The 12978-nt window shown below is 49.6% G+C and overlaps 1 protein-coding gene across 1 annotated transcript in view; it reads right to left on the bottom strand.

Moving 5' to 3' along the window:
• GREB1 (growth regulation by estrogen in breast cancer 1) overlaps window positions 1–12978 on the bottom strand; it is a 65385-nt gene that overhangs the window by 26604 nt on the left and 25803 nt on the right. Inside the window, exons 10-17 of the mRNA XM_012803692.2 lie at window positions 10700–11047; window positions 10021–10149; window positions 9223–9351; window positions 8244–8441; window positions 7450–7630; window positions 5826–6021; window positions 3991–4127; window positions 646–985 (exon numbers count right to left, since the gene is read on the bottom strand). Coding sequence (XP_012659146.1) covers window positions 646–985; window positions 3991–4127; window positions 5826–6021; window positions 7450–7630; window positions 8244–8441; window positions 9223–9351; window positions 10021–10149; window positions 10700–11047 — 1658 coding nt within the window. The remainder of the gene's footprint in view (window positions 1–645; window positions 986–3990; window positions 4128–5825; window positions 6022–7449; window positions 7631–8243; window positions 8442–9222; window positions 9352–10020; window positions 10150–10699; window positions 11048–12978) is intronic.

The raw sequence follows: 12978 nt of genomic DNA, 5'->3' as shown, positions 1-12978 counted from the left end.
CTTGATGCTGCAGATAAGCCCACCACCCGTGACACCACTGTTACCCACAGCCCAGCGGTATCTGTTAACTGGCTGGTTCTTTGGAAGAAAGTGTATGTCCTCAGGTATCCTAATGCCTTTTCCTGTTTCCTGGTGGCTCCCATTCATTTATTCCATATTCTTTCTCTAAGGCTTTAGCATATTCTTGTACCTGCAGGCTCAGTGAGAATCCACTCTGGGCCAGGCACAGAGCTAGGCTTTGTGGGGTAGTGATCTGTGAGGGTGGCCCTACCCTCCAGGGGAGGAGCTGGGTGACAGGCAGGGATCAGCACGACCCCAGGCAGGCTTAGGGAGGAGGCTTCCCTGGGGGTCAGAGGTGAGGACAGGGAGCTGACACCACTCTCAGCTAAACACAGAGGAGGAGAAATGCACCCCAGGAAGAACGGAAACCATGCTGCCACCCAGAGGACAGGAGTGGCCAGGCAACCTGAGGTGGGGGGAGGCGGCAGCTGCCCTGGCAGGGAGGCAGGAAGGCAGGGAGGCAGGGTGGCCAGGCCACTGGCTCAGTTAAGAAATTGGGTGCTCCTCCTCCCTCCCTCTTGTGGTCCCCTGGGTAGCTCTCAGGCTATACGATGCACCCCGCCCCTGTGCTCAGCACCCACCTACCTTGAGCTGCTTCACGAAGTGCTTCCCCACAGTGATGCTGGAACTGGGGGTGCCCAAGATAATCTCGAAGTGTTCCTCCAGCGCCAGCCGCGCGCGCACGTGCGCCAGCCGCTCGTAGGCCACGGCCGCCAGCGGCGAGCAGGGCACGCGCAGCAGCACCATGAGCCCGTGGCCGCACGGGCACTGCTTCGGGGAGCTGAGCAGGTTCTGCGTGATCTCCAGCGTCTCCACCGACGTGTAGTTCTTCATCTGCGGGAGGCCGCTCACGGCCATCAGCGCGGCCGCGTAGTGCTGCACGAGAACAAAGGTCCTGATCACCGCGCTGTGCAGGCGGGGGAACCTGCAAGGAACACAGAGAGACCACGCCCGTGACGGCCGCGCCTGTGCCGCGGACCCACCACGGCCTTCCAAGACCCTGCCCTGCACTGCCTACCAACACTAAGGCACTGTGGCTTGGGAGCGGGTAGCTCCCGAAATAGGAACAGTGGCCTTTATAAATTGCTTTTTGTTTTGTTTTGTTTTGAGACAGAGTCTCACTTTGTCACCCTTGGTGGACTGCCATGGCGTCACAGCTCACAGGAACCTCAAGCTCTTGGGCTCAAGAGATTCTCTTGCCTCAGCCTCCCAAGTAGCTGGAAATACAGGTACCCACCACCATGCCTGACTATTTTTAGAGTAGGCCTTGCTTTTGCTCAGGCTGGACTTGAACCTGTGAGCTCAGGCAGTCCACCCACCTCTGCTTCCCAGAGTGCTAGGATTACAGGCATGAGTTACCATGGGCAGCCTGCTTTTTTTTGTTGTTAAACAGAGCCTCACTGTGTCACCCTGAGTGCTATGGCATCATCCTAGCTCACAGCAACCTCAAACTCCTGGGATCAAGTGATCCTCTTGCCTTAACCTCCCTAGTAGCTGGGACTACAGGTGCCCACCACAATGCCCAGCTAGTTCTTCTAATATTTTTAGTAAATGTGGGTCTGCTTTTACTCAGGCTAGTCTCAAACTCCTGAGCTTAATCTATCCCCTGAGGGCAGCGACCCCATATACCCAGGCTGGTGGGTTCCAACCCAGCCCCAGCCAAACTGCAACAAAAAAACAGCTGGGCATTGTGGCAGATGTCTGTAGTCCCAGCTACTTGGGAGGCTGAGGCAAGAGAATTGCTTAAGCCCAAGAGCTAGAGGTTGCTTGCTGTGAGCTGTGATTTCACAGTACTCTACCAAGGGTGACAAAGTGGGACCCTGTCTCCAAAAAAAAACAAAAATCCATCCCCTGAGCTCAAGTAATCCACCCATCTCTGCCTCTCAGAGTGCCAGGATTACAGGCATGAGCCGCTGAGCTGGGCCAACAGCTGCCTTTAGAAGCTGGGTGCTAGAAATCCCACATAGAAATCTTCCTTAGAAACCAAATTATAAACTCCTTTGTTTTTTCCTGGAGAAACAAAATCATGTTTGTTGCCGCTGTTGCTTCTTCTGTGTTTTTTACTTAGCACTTTGCACTTGGTAGCTGCTCGATAAATATTTCTTCAATGAATGAACAGATAAATGAGTGACATAAATCCTGTTCGGTCCATATCACCCCCGAGGAGGTAGTTAACTTGCCCCAGGCTTCCACTGGATGGAAGAGAGCCTCCAGCAACCACTGCCCCCAGATATGACGACACAGTTCTAAACACACGTCACTGTGTTCATTTCAATTATAATGAGTTATTAGAAATATAACTAAATGGTCAGGCACGATGGCTCACGCCTGTAATCCTAGCACTCTGGGAGGCCAAGGCAGGTAGATTGCTTGAGTTGAGATGTTTGAGACTATCCTGAGCAACAGTGAGACCCCGTCTCTACTAACAATAGAAAAAACTAGCTGGGTGTGGTGTCAGGCACCTATAGTCCCAGATATAGGGAGGCTGAGGCAAGATAATCACTTGAGGCTAAGAGTTTGAGTTTGCGGTGAGCTACAATACCATGGCACTCTAACTAGGGCTACAGAGTAAGACTGTCTCAAAAAAGAAAAAGAGAGAGAGAAAAAAAGAGTCCCTACACAAAGGTGGTGGCTGATGCCACAACCACAAGCACTGCTGGGGTGACTCTCACCCACACATCAGAAACCAGCCCCAAGGAAACCAGTGTAGAAGAAACTCAGGTCACTATATATCACTGTATTCCTTGGTAGGAATAAATAAAGTCATGTCTAACTTGTACACAATGTCTCACATGAAACAACTGAAAAACAGTGTTTTGAGACATGGGATTTGGGGCAGTGAAAAACAAGGATCCTGAACTATATGAAACAAAGTAGGTGAGCTCCCAGCTCCTGCCTGGAAAAAGTTTTTGGGTTGTATTTGGAAAAAGGGACCCAGGCAAAGGGTGGTGGTCTTCCTGAGGAGAGGAATTGGAGTCCAGGGGAACCAAGGCTAATGGTCACAGGGCACAGCACCAAATAGGAGAGTTCTGCACAGAGATGGAACATCAGAGACCCGCAGAGGTGATCAGTGCATGTGGGTAAGGAAACAGCCTAAGGCCAAGAAAAGAGTCCTGTGGTTGTAAGTGGATTAAAGTTAACAATGTCCCAAGCTCACACAGGGCTGAAAATAGTTGTTGTTCCCACAAGCAGTGTGGAAGACCTCAGTGCCAATACACCCATTGAGAGGGTTTTGCTTCAGTTATGGACAAAGTTAGCTCTAGATCAAATACTGCTCTGGTCCTGCCTAACAAAGTTTAAAAGAAAGACCTGGAAGGATTAACTTAATAAAACTCAAGATTTATAGGGATTTCTAGGAATACAAATATACCCAGCACCAAACAAGGTAAAATTCACAATATCCAACATCCTCTCAGAAAATTACCAGGTATGTAAAGAAGCAGGAAACTATGACCCAAAATGTGGGGAGAGGGGGTAGCAATGAACAGGAAATGACCCAGGAATGACGCAGATGACAGAATTAACAGACGGAAACATTAACACAATCATCTCTGTTCCATATGTTTAGGAAGCTAGAGGGAAGAGTGAACATGTTAAGTGGAGATGTAAGAAATACACAAATGAAATTCTAGAGGCGAAAACTATAATGTCTTAGGAAATAAACCTTGAATTCCCAAGGGAGCTGCTATGTTTGTACACGTCCTTACCCTGCCGGCCCCAGTAGATTGGTTCGGGTATGGAAAACCACACCAGCATTTTTCAAACTATGATAAAGCAATCAGTCCCTTTCTAGAAGCTAGAGAATGCAGGGCTTAGCATCCGCCAGGGGTAACGATTTCAGCACACGGAGGCAGCCAGTGTGCAGTAAGACACAAAAAGCCAACACGGGGATACTGAGCACTTCCAGGACCTTCCAAGAGAGACATCTACCTTTTTCCTAATGCAGTGACCATGGCCTCAAAGGAGCTGTCGTATCTGAGCAAGGGAAGGCTGTGTCCTGAAAGCGTAGATTCAATAAACTCTGACAGCCCAAAGTACTTCTTATTTTCATGATATAAGTCCATTCCCTAAAACAGAGAAAAGTATTAGTTGCTCAGACATTGCATTCACAGGGATGGTCAGAGGTTCACATAATAGACCTGTGGACAACCTGGATTGGCATCTTCTTCTAAGTTGTGCTGACTATGGATGGCATTTTAGAGATTTCTTTTATCTGCAGACCCAGAGCAAAGAGCATCCCCCCTATGCTTTAAGGAGGATGTATCCCCATCAGTCAAGAGTTTTCCATTCATTTAGCCCCAACATCTTTACCAAGAAGGAGATTAATCTTATCTTTTATTTTTACATACAACTTTCTTTGTTAAAATTGCTTCTTTCCACAGTCTTAAGCTAGTTTTAGGATAGGTAAATCAATTATATCAGTTATCTTACATTCTTTTCCTAAAAATCAATAGGAAAAGACACACTGATCTACTAGCCAATTTTATTCACATTGACTTAAATTCCAAAGTTGGGAAGGTTATTAAAAATACAAACGTATGAACTCTACCCCCAAATAGCACAGTGGTTAAGGGCAGAGCCCTGGAGCCAGTGGCCTAGGTCATCCCAGGTCCACTTTCTAGCTGCTGGGCCTCTAGCAAGTGGCCCAACCATTTTTCCCATTTGTAAATCGCAACTCTTCCTAGTACTGGCCTCTCTGGGCGTTCATAGCACAAAGCGCTTCAAACAGGGCCTCCTGGCTCATGGTAAATGCCTCATAAACACAGGCTATCATCTCACCCATTCTCAGTCTACCAGGGGAAAGCCGAGCATCAGTTTTGGGGGCTTCTTGTTTTGTGTTGCTTTTTCAGACAGAGTCACACTCTGTTGCCCAGGGTAGAGTGCCGTGGTGTCAGCCTAGCTCACAGCAACCTCGAACTCCTGGTTTCAAGTGATCCTCCTGCCTCAGCTGCCCAAGAAGCTAGGACAAAAGGCACTTACCACAATGCCTGGCTAATTTTTCTACTTTTAGTAGAGATGAGGTCTTGCTCTTGCTCAGGCTGATTTCAAACTCCTGAGCTCAAAGGATCTTCCTGCCTCGGCCTCCCAAAGGATTATAGGTGTGAGCCATTGTGCCCACCTGGCCCAAGTATCAGTTATTTTTAAAAGTTCCTTAAATGACTGTGAGGCACTCCAAATTCTAAGTTTATTCCTTGTGTAATTAGCTAGAATCCAACCACCCAGAATTCTCAGATTATCAGAATTGTGTTAGTCTGTCCTGTTTTGATTAGACAATGCCAGGTGATAAACTCAAACAAAACTCACCAGGCTTTGAGGATGTATGCTCGGTTTAAAGAAGGAGATTTTTAACTCTGCTGCTTCAGGATGCAGAGACAGGACAAGCGAGACACTCCTAAGGTTTCTGGATACACTTATAGCGACTCCACACAGAGCCCAGAGCCCACAACTCTCAGAGACTCTATCTTCCAACAGCCTTATCCATGGCCGTGAGAGCAAATGTTCAGAGTGCTGCTCAGACAGCCACAGCCCCAGGAGAAATGTCAAACCAACCCCACTGCTCCACAACTTCTGAGACGGAGAAGCCAATGCAGGCAGGTTCCCAAAAAAACAAAGAAGGGCTTAAATCTAATCCTGGGTTGAATCAAAGACCCAAGAAGCTGGAACCCCTGGTCCCCAACCAAGCTGATATAGATTTTTACTATGCATAATTTCTCCAGACTCAAGCATCACGCTGCACCAAGGCCCGCCAGCCCTGCGGCACTCACACTGCTGTAGGACGCAGGCCAGTGGATCTCATTGTAGGGGCTGATGAGGGTGTGCTGGGTCTGCAGTGCATATGGGAAGGACGTCACGTGCAGAGTCACGATGTTGGGGGCCTCCTTCACCTCCCTGCAGTTGAGCAATCTGTCCACCCAGCCCACAGATGGGTCACTTTGAGAATAGAGATTATGAACAGCGCTACTGAGGGAGGAAAGGAGAAACAATAGGTGGAATTACTAATCTTGTTTTTTGTAATTTTGAATTACAGTTGAATAAATAACCCTCAACTCTGCCAACAATTGAAGACTATGGCTCTGCCCATTACTAGGAAACAAACGAACAAAAAAATGACTAGACTTCAGGTACCTGTCAGGGACTCCCCCTGATACTCAAACCTTATGAAACCTTCACCTGGGGGACAGCACCTGGGGAACAGCATCGATAGGGGATTTCTTACAAGGTACACAATCCATGGGCTCCTCTGGAACGGTGTTCGTAGCCAGTAGTGTAAGATGAATTGCATTTTCACCTTTGGCCTAATTTGACTGTGTATTTATCTCCTTAGATTCTCTCCCCTAAAGTCCTTCTGACCTTGAAAGGGCCAAAGAAGATATAAAAAGGTAACTTCTATACTAGACTTAAAAGGCAGCAGTAAAAGACTAGAAAGTATTTAGACAAAGGCTCCAGAGGGCAGGCCTGGCACAGCCTTTCTCCGTGGATCAGCGAGTCAGCAGCCTTAGCGTTCTCTTCTATAAATCCAGGGGCGAGGAAAAAACGAAATCAGTGATAACCTTTCAGATGGCAGGAAACCACTCTGAGAAACCTCCCCCCAAGAGGCATATTCGCCATACAGCTCTTTCTAGAATTTCAGAATGTCCACTTTCCCCAAGCCCATACAAGATCGTATACCCTTTCCCTGGTGAGCCCTCAGGCCTGGCCAGCCACAAGCATCTTTGAGTCTGTGACAATCAAAGGCTTCCTCCGTGATCTGGCCCACCAGCCTCTCCTTCCTCACCTGCATCAGTGGCACTATCTAAATGCACAACCCCAAGGCCAGTCTCACAGAGACAATCCTGGTGAACCACTGAAACCCTGCCAAACTCCTGTCTGAAAGTCACCTAGGTTTATATTCATTTTACTTGAGTAAACTCGCCTCCAAAAAGGGCAGATGCCAGCAGTGACCATAGTACTAGGGCCCACAGGAGCCATCCCAGGGAGGGGCTGGGCTGAGCTGCTCACATCAGGACCCCCCCCACTCCGCTTCCCAGCAAGGCTCCCTGCTGCTGAGCAAGTTACAGAGTCCATCAGGCAGTGACTCAGGGCCCTGGGCTCTAGGCCCCTTGCCGCTGTCAACACCCGCCCCGCCCCACCCCGTGACCCCAACTGACATGCCTCCCTGCTCCAGCTCTGAGTTTCCACAGGGGTAACTTTCAGAGGTTGCACTAGATGATCCCTGAGATAACGTTCAGCTCTGAGATCCTGGAAAACCTCTATGGCATGTGGTTACGAATACCGAGCCCTGGAACCAGCCATCTTATCAAGGCTTGTATCCTCAGCCCCAAGTAACATTCCTATATATCATTTCAAAGAAGGGACACATCAACCTGTCATATACCAAGTCACTCTAACCTCACGAGATCCCAGTGGGCGTGGTCATGGATTAGGATGAAAAGCGTATGTGGATTCTGGAAGGAGTTTTGCAGAAAGGACTTAAATTTTGTCTGTGCCTCTGCGTCCAGCTTCAGAACGTACTGTTCTACCCTCTGCTTGGTCACGTGCTCCTTTTCCAGGCCAAGTTCCAATAAAACCCCTGCAAAAAAATGCACCAGTAACCCCGCAAACACCCTGGCTGGTTTTCATCTGTTCAGACATGAGCATTTCCTACACAGCAGGTACCCAGCGAGGCCTGAGGCTTTGGGGACACACCCAGCAGGGAGGAGACGCCCCCATAGGTGACAGCCATATAACTGCTCTGCACAGGAGCTGGGGCAGAGGCAGGCTGAGCTTCACCAGCTTCCTGGCACAGCGGACCCCAGTCTGAACACCACAGGGCCCTACCCTACACTACAGAGCCAGTCCTGTTAGTTAAGACATTGACTCTCTGTGTGTTTCACATCTGAACACAACACTCTTGAAAGAACAGGAAAAACGCACTCAGTGGCAGCCAAATGGCAGCCAACATGTAGTTAGCCTGAGTGTGGCATAGCAAAAATTTTAAGTCTTGGCTTTACCTTCACCAGGTTCTAAAATCTTGGGCAAGTCACTGTCTCTGAGGATCAGTTTCATAAACTACAAAACGGGAGCCATAATACTTGCTCTATTCACTGTACAGACAAGAATGATGTTAACATCCAAGTGTGAATTTAGGCAGATCGAAGCTTCTCCAAGCAGGCGACACAGCTTGTCTCAAAAAGGCTGCATACCTGAATTCCAGACATGGAATAGAGTCTGCTGGTAGGTCACTTCTGATGGTGGAATGCAAATTAGAAAGTCCACCTTCTCGAAGGATCCCAGATCCAGATTTTGAGTGCTGGAATCCGCAATGGAACATACATGGGAAAGGAGCTTCTGTGCCACTGCCAACTGGAACGGCCGAATGCCATGTGGCTCCAGATGGTAGCCTGGAACCAGACCCCAGAATGCCAGGTGAGGCCAAGAACAGACAGCCAATGCTCAGCCCTCAGCTGGGGAATCAGTGAGCCCAGGCCCAGGAGGAAACAGACTCATGCACAAGCAGGGCAGGGAAGAAAACTCATTCACCAAGTGCTTGCTCTCAGGCCCCAGGCAGTCACTTTACACAACTTTCTTCACTTGACAATAAAGGTACAAATCATACATTTGGGGAACACAGAGGTCACAGTGACCTGATCTGCTTGGTGGGGCAAGGAGCCCATCCCAGGGGAAGTGACGCTGAGATTCGAATTTGGAAAAGTGCTGCAAGTTCTCCAGAAAGGAAGAAACCATCACAGCACTTCAGGAAATTGTTATGAATAAAAAAATGTCAGCAATGCATTTACAGGCAGGAAATCGGCTTAGAGAAATGCACTGTGGCAGGAACAGTATAAAGATGTACAATTTGGGGATAAAATGAGATTGTTGTCAATAAAGACTAAATGTAAAATTAGGCAGCAGGACTACTTGGTAAGAGATGCCCTTACTAAAGCACGTGCCTCTGACACTGCTACCTCGAGCCCCCAACCTCGGATGCTGCTGCCCCAGGTCAAACCCAGGTGTGTACGCCCCTCCCTCTCATCAGTCTCTGAGCACACCTATACTCCTCCTACGCATCACCCCCTAAGCACACCTGTAGCCTTACCACCACCCCCCCTAATCACACCTGTGTCCCTCCCGGTCCCCTGCCTGGCACGCCCAGCACCCTCAGCAGCTCCTCTCACCACTCACTTGTGCACACAGGGGCTCCACTGACATCCAGGGATCCTGCTTTAGTGACAGAGGAGGCAGGGAGGGAGGAAGAAATATGGCCTTGATTTTCCTGATGAAATTTGTCCAGCAAAATGTCAATGTCACCCTCTGCCCAAAACATAGAAAATAACCAGAAATGGGTTTTCCATCTCCGTGAAGTTCAGCAGACATCTACGGAACAGTTAGCATGTGTCAGGCACTGTCCCGCAGCCCGCAGTAGTGGACGTACAGGTGACGTGGCCTGTCCTGGCAGGAGGATGCAGACACATGAACAAAGAGAGTTCACTAGCCAGGGCCGGGCCTCAGGAAGAAGGAAGAAAGAAATATTAGAGGGCAGAGAGGAAGGTTCCGAGCACACCTGGGAAGCAAGGGGCAGCCCACTTTCTAGGGGACACCAGATGAGTCTTGAGAGGTGAGGCAAGGAAGGGGGAAGGGCCCTGCAGCACTGGACACATGAGGAGTGTCCCCAGGAGATGAGGAACCAAGCAACTCAGAGGGGCAGAGAGGGAGGGGTGATCAGCCAGGAAAGGTCGAAAGGAACAGGCACGAAGTCCTGTGTGTCTTTCAAAGACAGACCCCACAGGTCCCAACCACCACCAGAACTCTACAGCCAGAGCAGGAGACAGACAGCCAGAAACCATGCCATGAGCAAGAAAAGACGTAAATGGCAGTGCACAGAGCCAGCCCCAGCAGGTCGCAGGCAGAACGGGGCTGAGGTGACGCTCCCTTGGCACCGATTTCTGTCTCAGCAATGTAAGCCTTTGACAACAAGCCTACCTGGACAGAGACTGCTAAAAAAGGCCCCCAACGAGTCCACTTTCCCGGTAAGCAGCTCGTAACTGACTTCTTTCTGGTACTCTGCTGGGGTGAGGAGGCTCTCAGAAAGAATCCGGGCTTGGTACTTTCCTGGAAGACAACAATAACGTTCCCTGGGACCTCTGTTGAGAATTAGCATAAACTCTTTGATGACAAGGTCTAAGGGGCCTGAAGTCCTCTGTGTTTGGTCTCTGCCTCCCCATCTGAAAGACGTTCCATGAAAGCCCAGTCCAGTACATCCCCAGCCAAGGCGAGGATGTGTGCTCAGCAGGGCTTCAGGGAGTGTTCTGATAATTAGTAAACTGGCTCATGAATCCACACAAGGTGTAACAAGGTCACCGTTTTTATCTCCATTACAGGGTGAAGAAACTTAGGGCCACAGTCTTGGCCTGAGGGATCAACCACAGTGCCAGGTACACGGTGGAGTCAGATTTTCAACCAGGTCTTTTCAGGTTCCAAAGCTGACCCCAGTCTGGGAGGGGAAGAAACAGGAACTGCAGCCCTCGCAGCTCAGGACATTAAGAAAATTGTAACCAGGACATTATTCAGGCACCGCCGCTGGGGCCACCTACAGAGCACGAACCGCAGGTCCCACCCACTACGCAAACCCCAGCCCACGCTGCGGAGAGGGCGCACTCACCCGTGACCGCGATGCACGAGTCGATGGCGGCGTTGCGGCAGGCGCAGATGATGACCACGTAGTTGGTCTTGGCCAGCTTGCCCTCGATGAGCAGCCGGAACATCTCGGAGAGGCCCTCGGCCAGGGAGTAGGCGCACTCGATGACATGCACGCTGTCGTTGCAGGAGCTGGCGGCCAGGCTGGCCAGCCAGGGCAGCTGCGCTGAGGTCACAGGTGTCGCGGGGCCGGGCGCGGGCGGGAAGGGCTGCGGCGCCTGCTGGTACTGCCGGATCTCGGTCAGGTGCGACTCACGCCAGGAGCGCAGGAAGATCTGCTCCAGGTCCTCCATCAGGGGCACCTGGTCCGCTGCTGCAACACAGGCAGGGGGCCTGACGCAAAGTGTGAGGTCCACAGCCAGGCGAGTTTAACAGTAACGCAGCCTAAATGACAGCTGTTACTGAACAGTGCCCGGGACAGCTGGGAACATGGGAGGCATCAAATCTACTATCATCTCACCATCCTGATAGACCTGCAGCGACCTCTGGTTATTTCTGTCTTTATGTAGACAGAAGGTGCCAAGAAAATGTATACACATTTTAAGAAAGGAAGAAACTGTATTAAAATTATAATAGCATATACTGATGACGTTACCTTATATGTTGTATCTTGTACCTCTTGTAATTGCAGAAGTCAAACGTGACTTGAGTATTACAGTTTTAATACAGTTTTTTTCTTAAAACATGTGTACGTGTTTTGGACGCCTCTGTGTTCATACCTGCATGTGTGTATAAATACACAGGCACACACACAGGTTCTAAGCAGCTGTAGTGCCTGTGGGCATACAGCTTTGGTCTTGCCTTCTTTCCTAACCATTACCCTTCAATGAGGTTTCCCTGATGTTTCTATCTTCATAAAGAGCACTGACCATGTGTCCATAACATCCCGTCACATGGAGGCATCATCATTTACTTAGCAAGGTCTCTGCTGATGATCCTTTAATTTCTTCCAAATATTCACCTTTAGAAAGACTTCTGTCATACACATCTTTATGTAGAGAAAGTCACTTGCTTTGTCTAAATTCTCAGAACTGGGTCTACAGAGCCAGCAAATGGTATGCCATCAGCTGCTTCCACATAGCCCAAACGTGTCTGTCTGCCCCGTTAACGGTGGAGACAGTGCTGATCGTACTGCACTGCCGCTCCGTGGGATACTATCATTTGAACTGTTATTAACAGAAATACTTGTCTGATGTATCAATTTGCACCTCTTTTATGACAAGCAGGATTGAATGCTTTGCTTCCTATGTGTATTTTCTCTCTGATAAACTGTCCAGCTTTTATGTCCCAGATTTTCATGTGAGGAGTGGGAAGAGCACAAGTAGATCAGATTTGGAAGGTGGCCCCCCAGTTCTCCCAGCACAGCTGTGCAGAAGTGAACACCCTGATTAAACAGCTCCCCAGTCTGTGAAGAGGAGCTCATACCCTCCTCTTCAATGGGCTGTGCCAGAATCTGATTAGCTTATGTCTCCATCTTTGATTGGGTTGATTTGATTCAGAATTTGATGAATTAGCTCATCAAATTAGAATGTGACTGGATTCATTGTTGTCTCTTCTTTAAAACTTTCCCTTGAGCCCGTGTCTGCCTCCAGAACCCCAGAGCCATCACCACCCAGCAGAGCTCCTGAAGAGAGTTGTCTACACTCGAGGACTCGTTTCCCTGCCCCATTCTAACTCACTCCCGTATGGCATTTGTCCTCAGCCTTCTCCGACATCACTCATCACAGCTGCTGACTGCTTCCAGATGGCTAAACCCAGCAGTCAACTATAAGTGTCCCATGTCCCATGTCTCAGCCACTGTGACGCAGTTGATCAGTTCCTCTGTACCAACGTTCACCCCTTCCCTCCACCTCTCCCTGCTGCAGGTTCTGCTGGACATGCACAGATGGAAAGGAGCTGGCTGACCCTTCCCGGCCTCGTGGAGCTTGCCTCCTACCTGGGGAGGACACACAGTGGACAAGCATTCACAGACTATGATCTCTGTGCGTGGTGATGCCCCAGAGGAAAAGACAAAAGGAATAGGACAGAGGGCCCCAGAGGGCTGGGGACAGGGAGCTGTTCTAGACACATCGACAGGCTTCTCTGAGGCGGTGACCCAAGTGATATAAAGGAGCAATGTAGCAAACATCCTGAGCAAGAGCAACAGAGGGAAGGGACAGCAAGCACAAGACACCCTCATGGGACCGTGAGGTTGCCCAGGGGACAGCAGACTAGAACAGAGTGAGCAGATGGTAACAGGCCGGT

The sequence above is a fragment of the Otolemur garnettii genome, unplaced genomic scaffold (genome assembly GCF_000181295.1).
Source record: "Otolemur garnettii isolate 467f Iridium unplaced genomic scaffold, OtoGar3 scaffold00022, whole genome shotgun sequence".
Classification (NCBI taxonomy): Eukaryota; Metazoa; Chordata; class Mammalia; order Primates; family Galagidae; genus Otolemur; species Otolemur garnettii.
The sequence above is the reverse complement of the archived record's forward strand: the minus strand, read 5'-3'. Positions and strand labels throughout refer to the sequence as shown.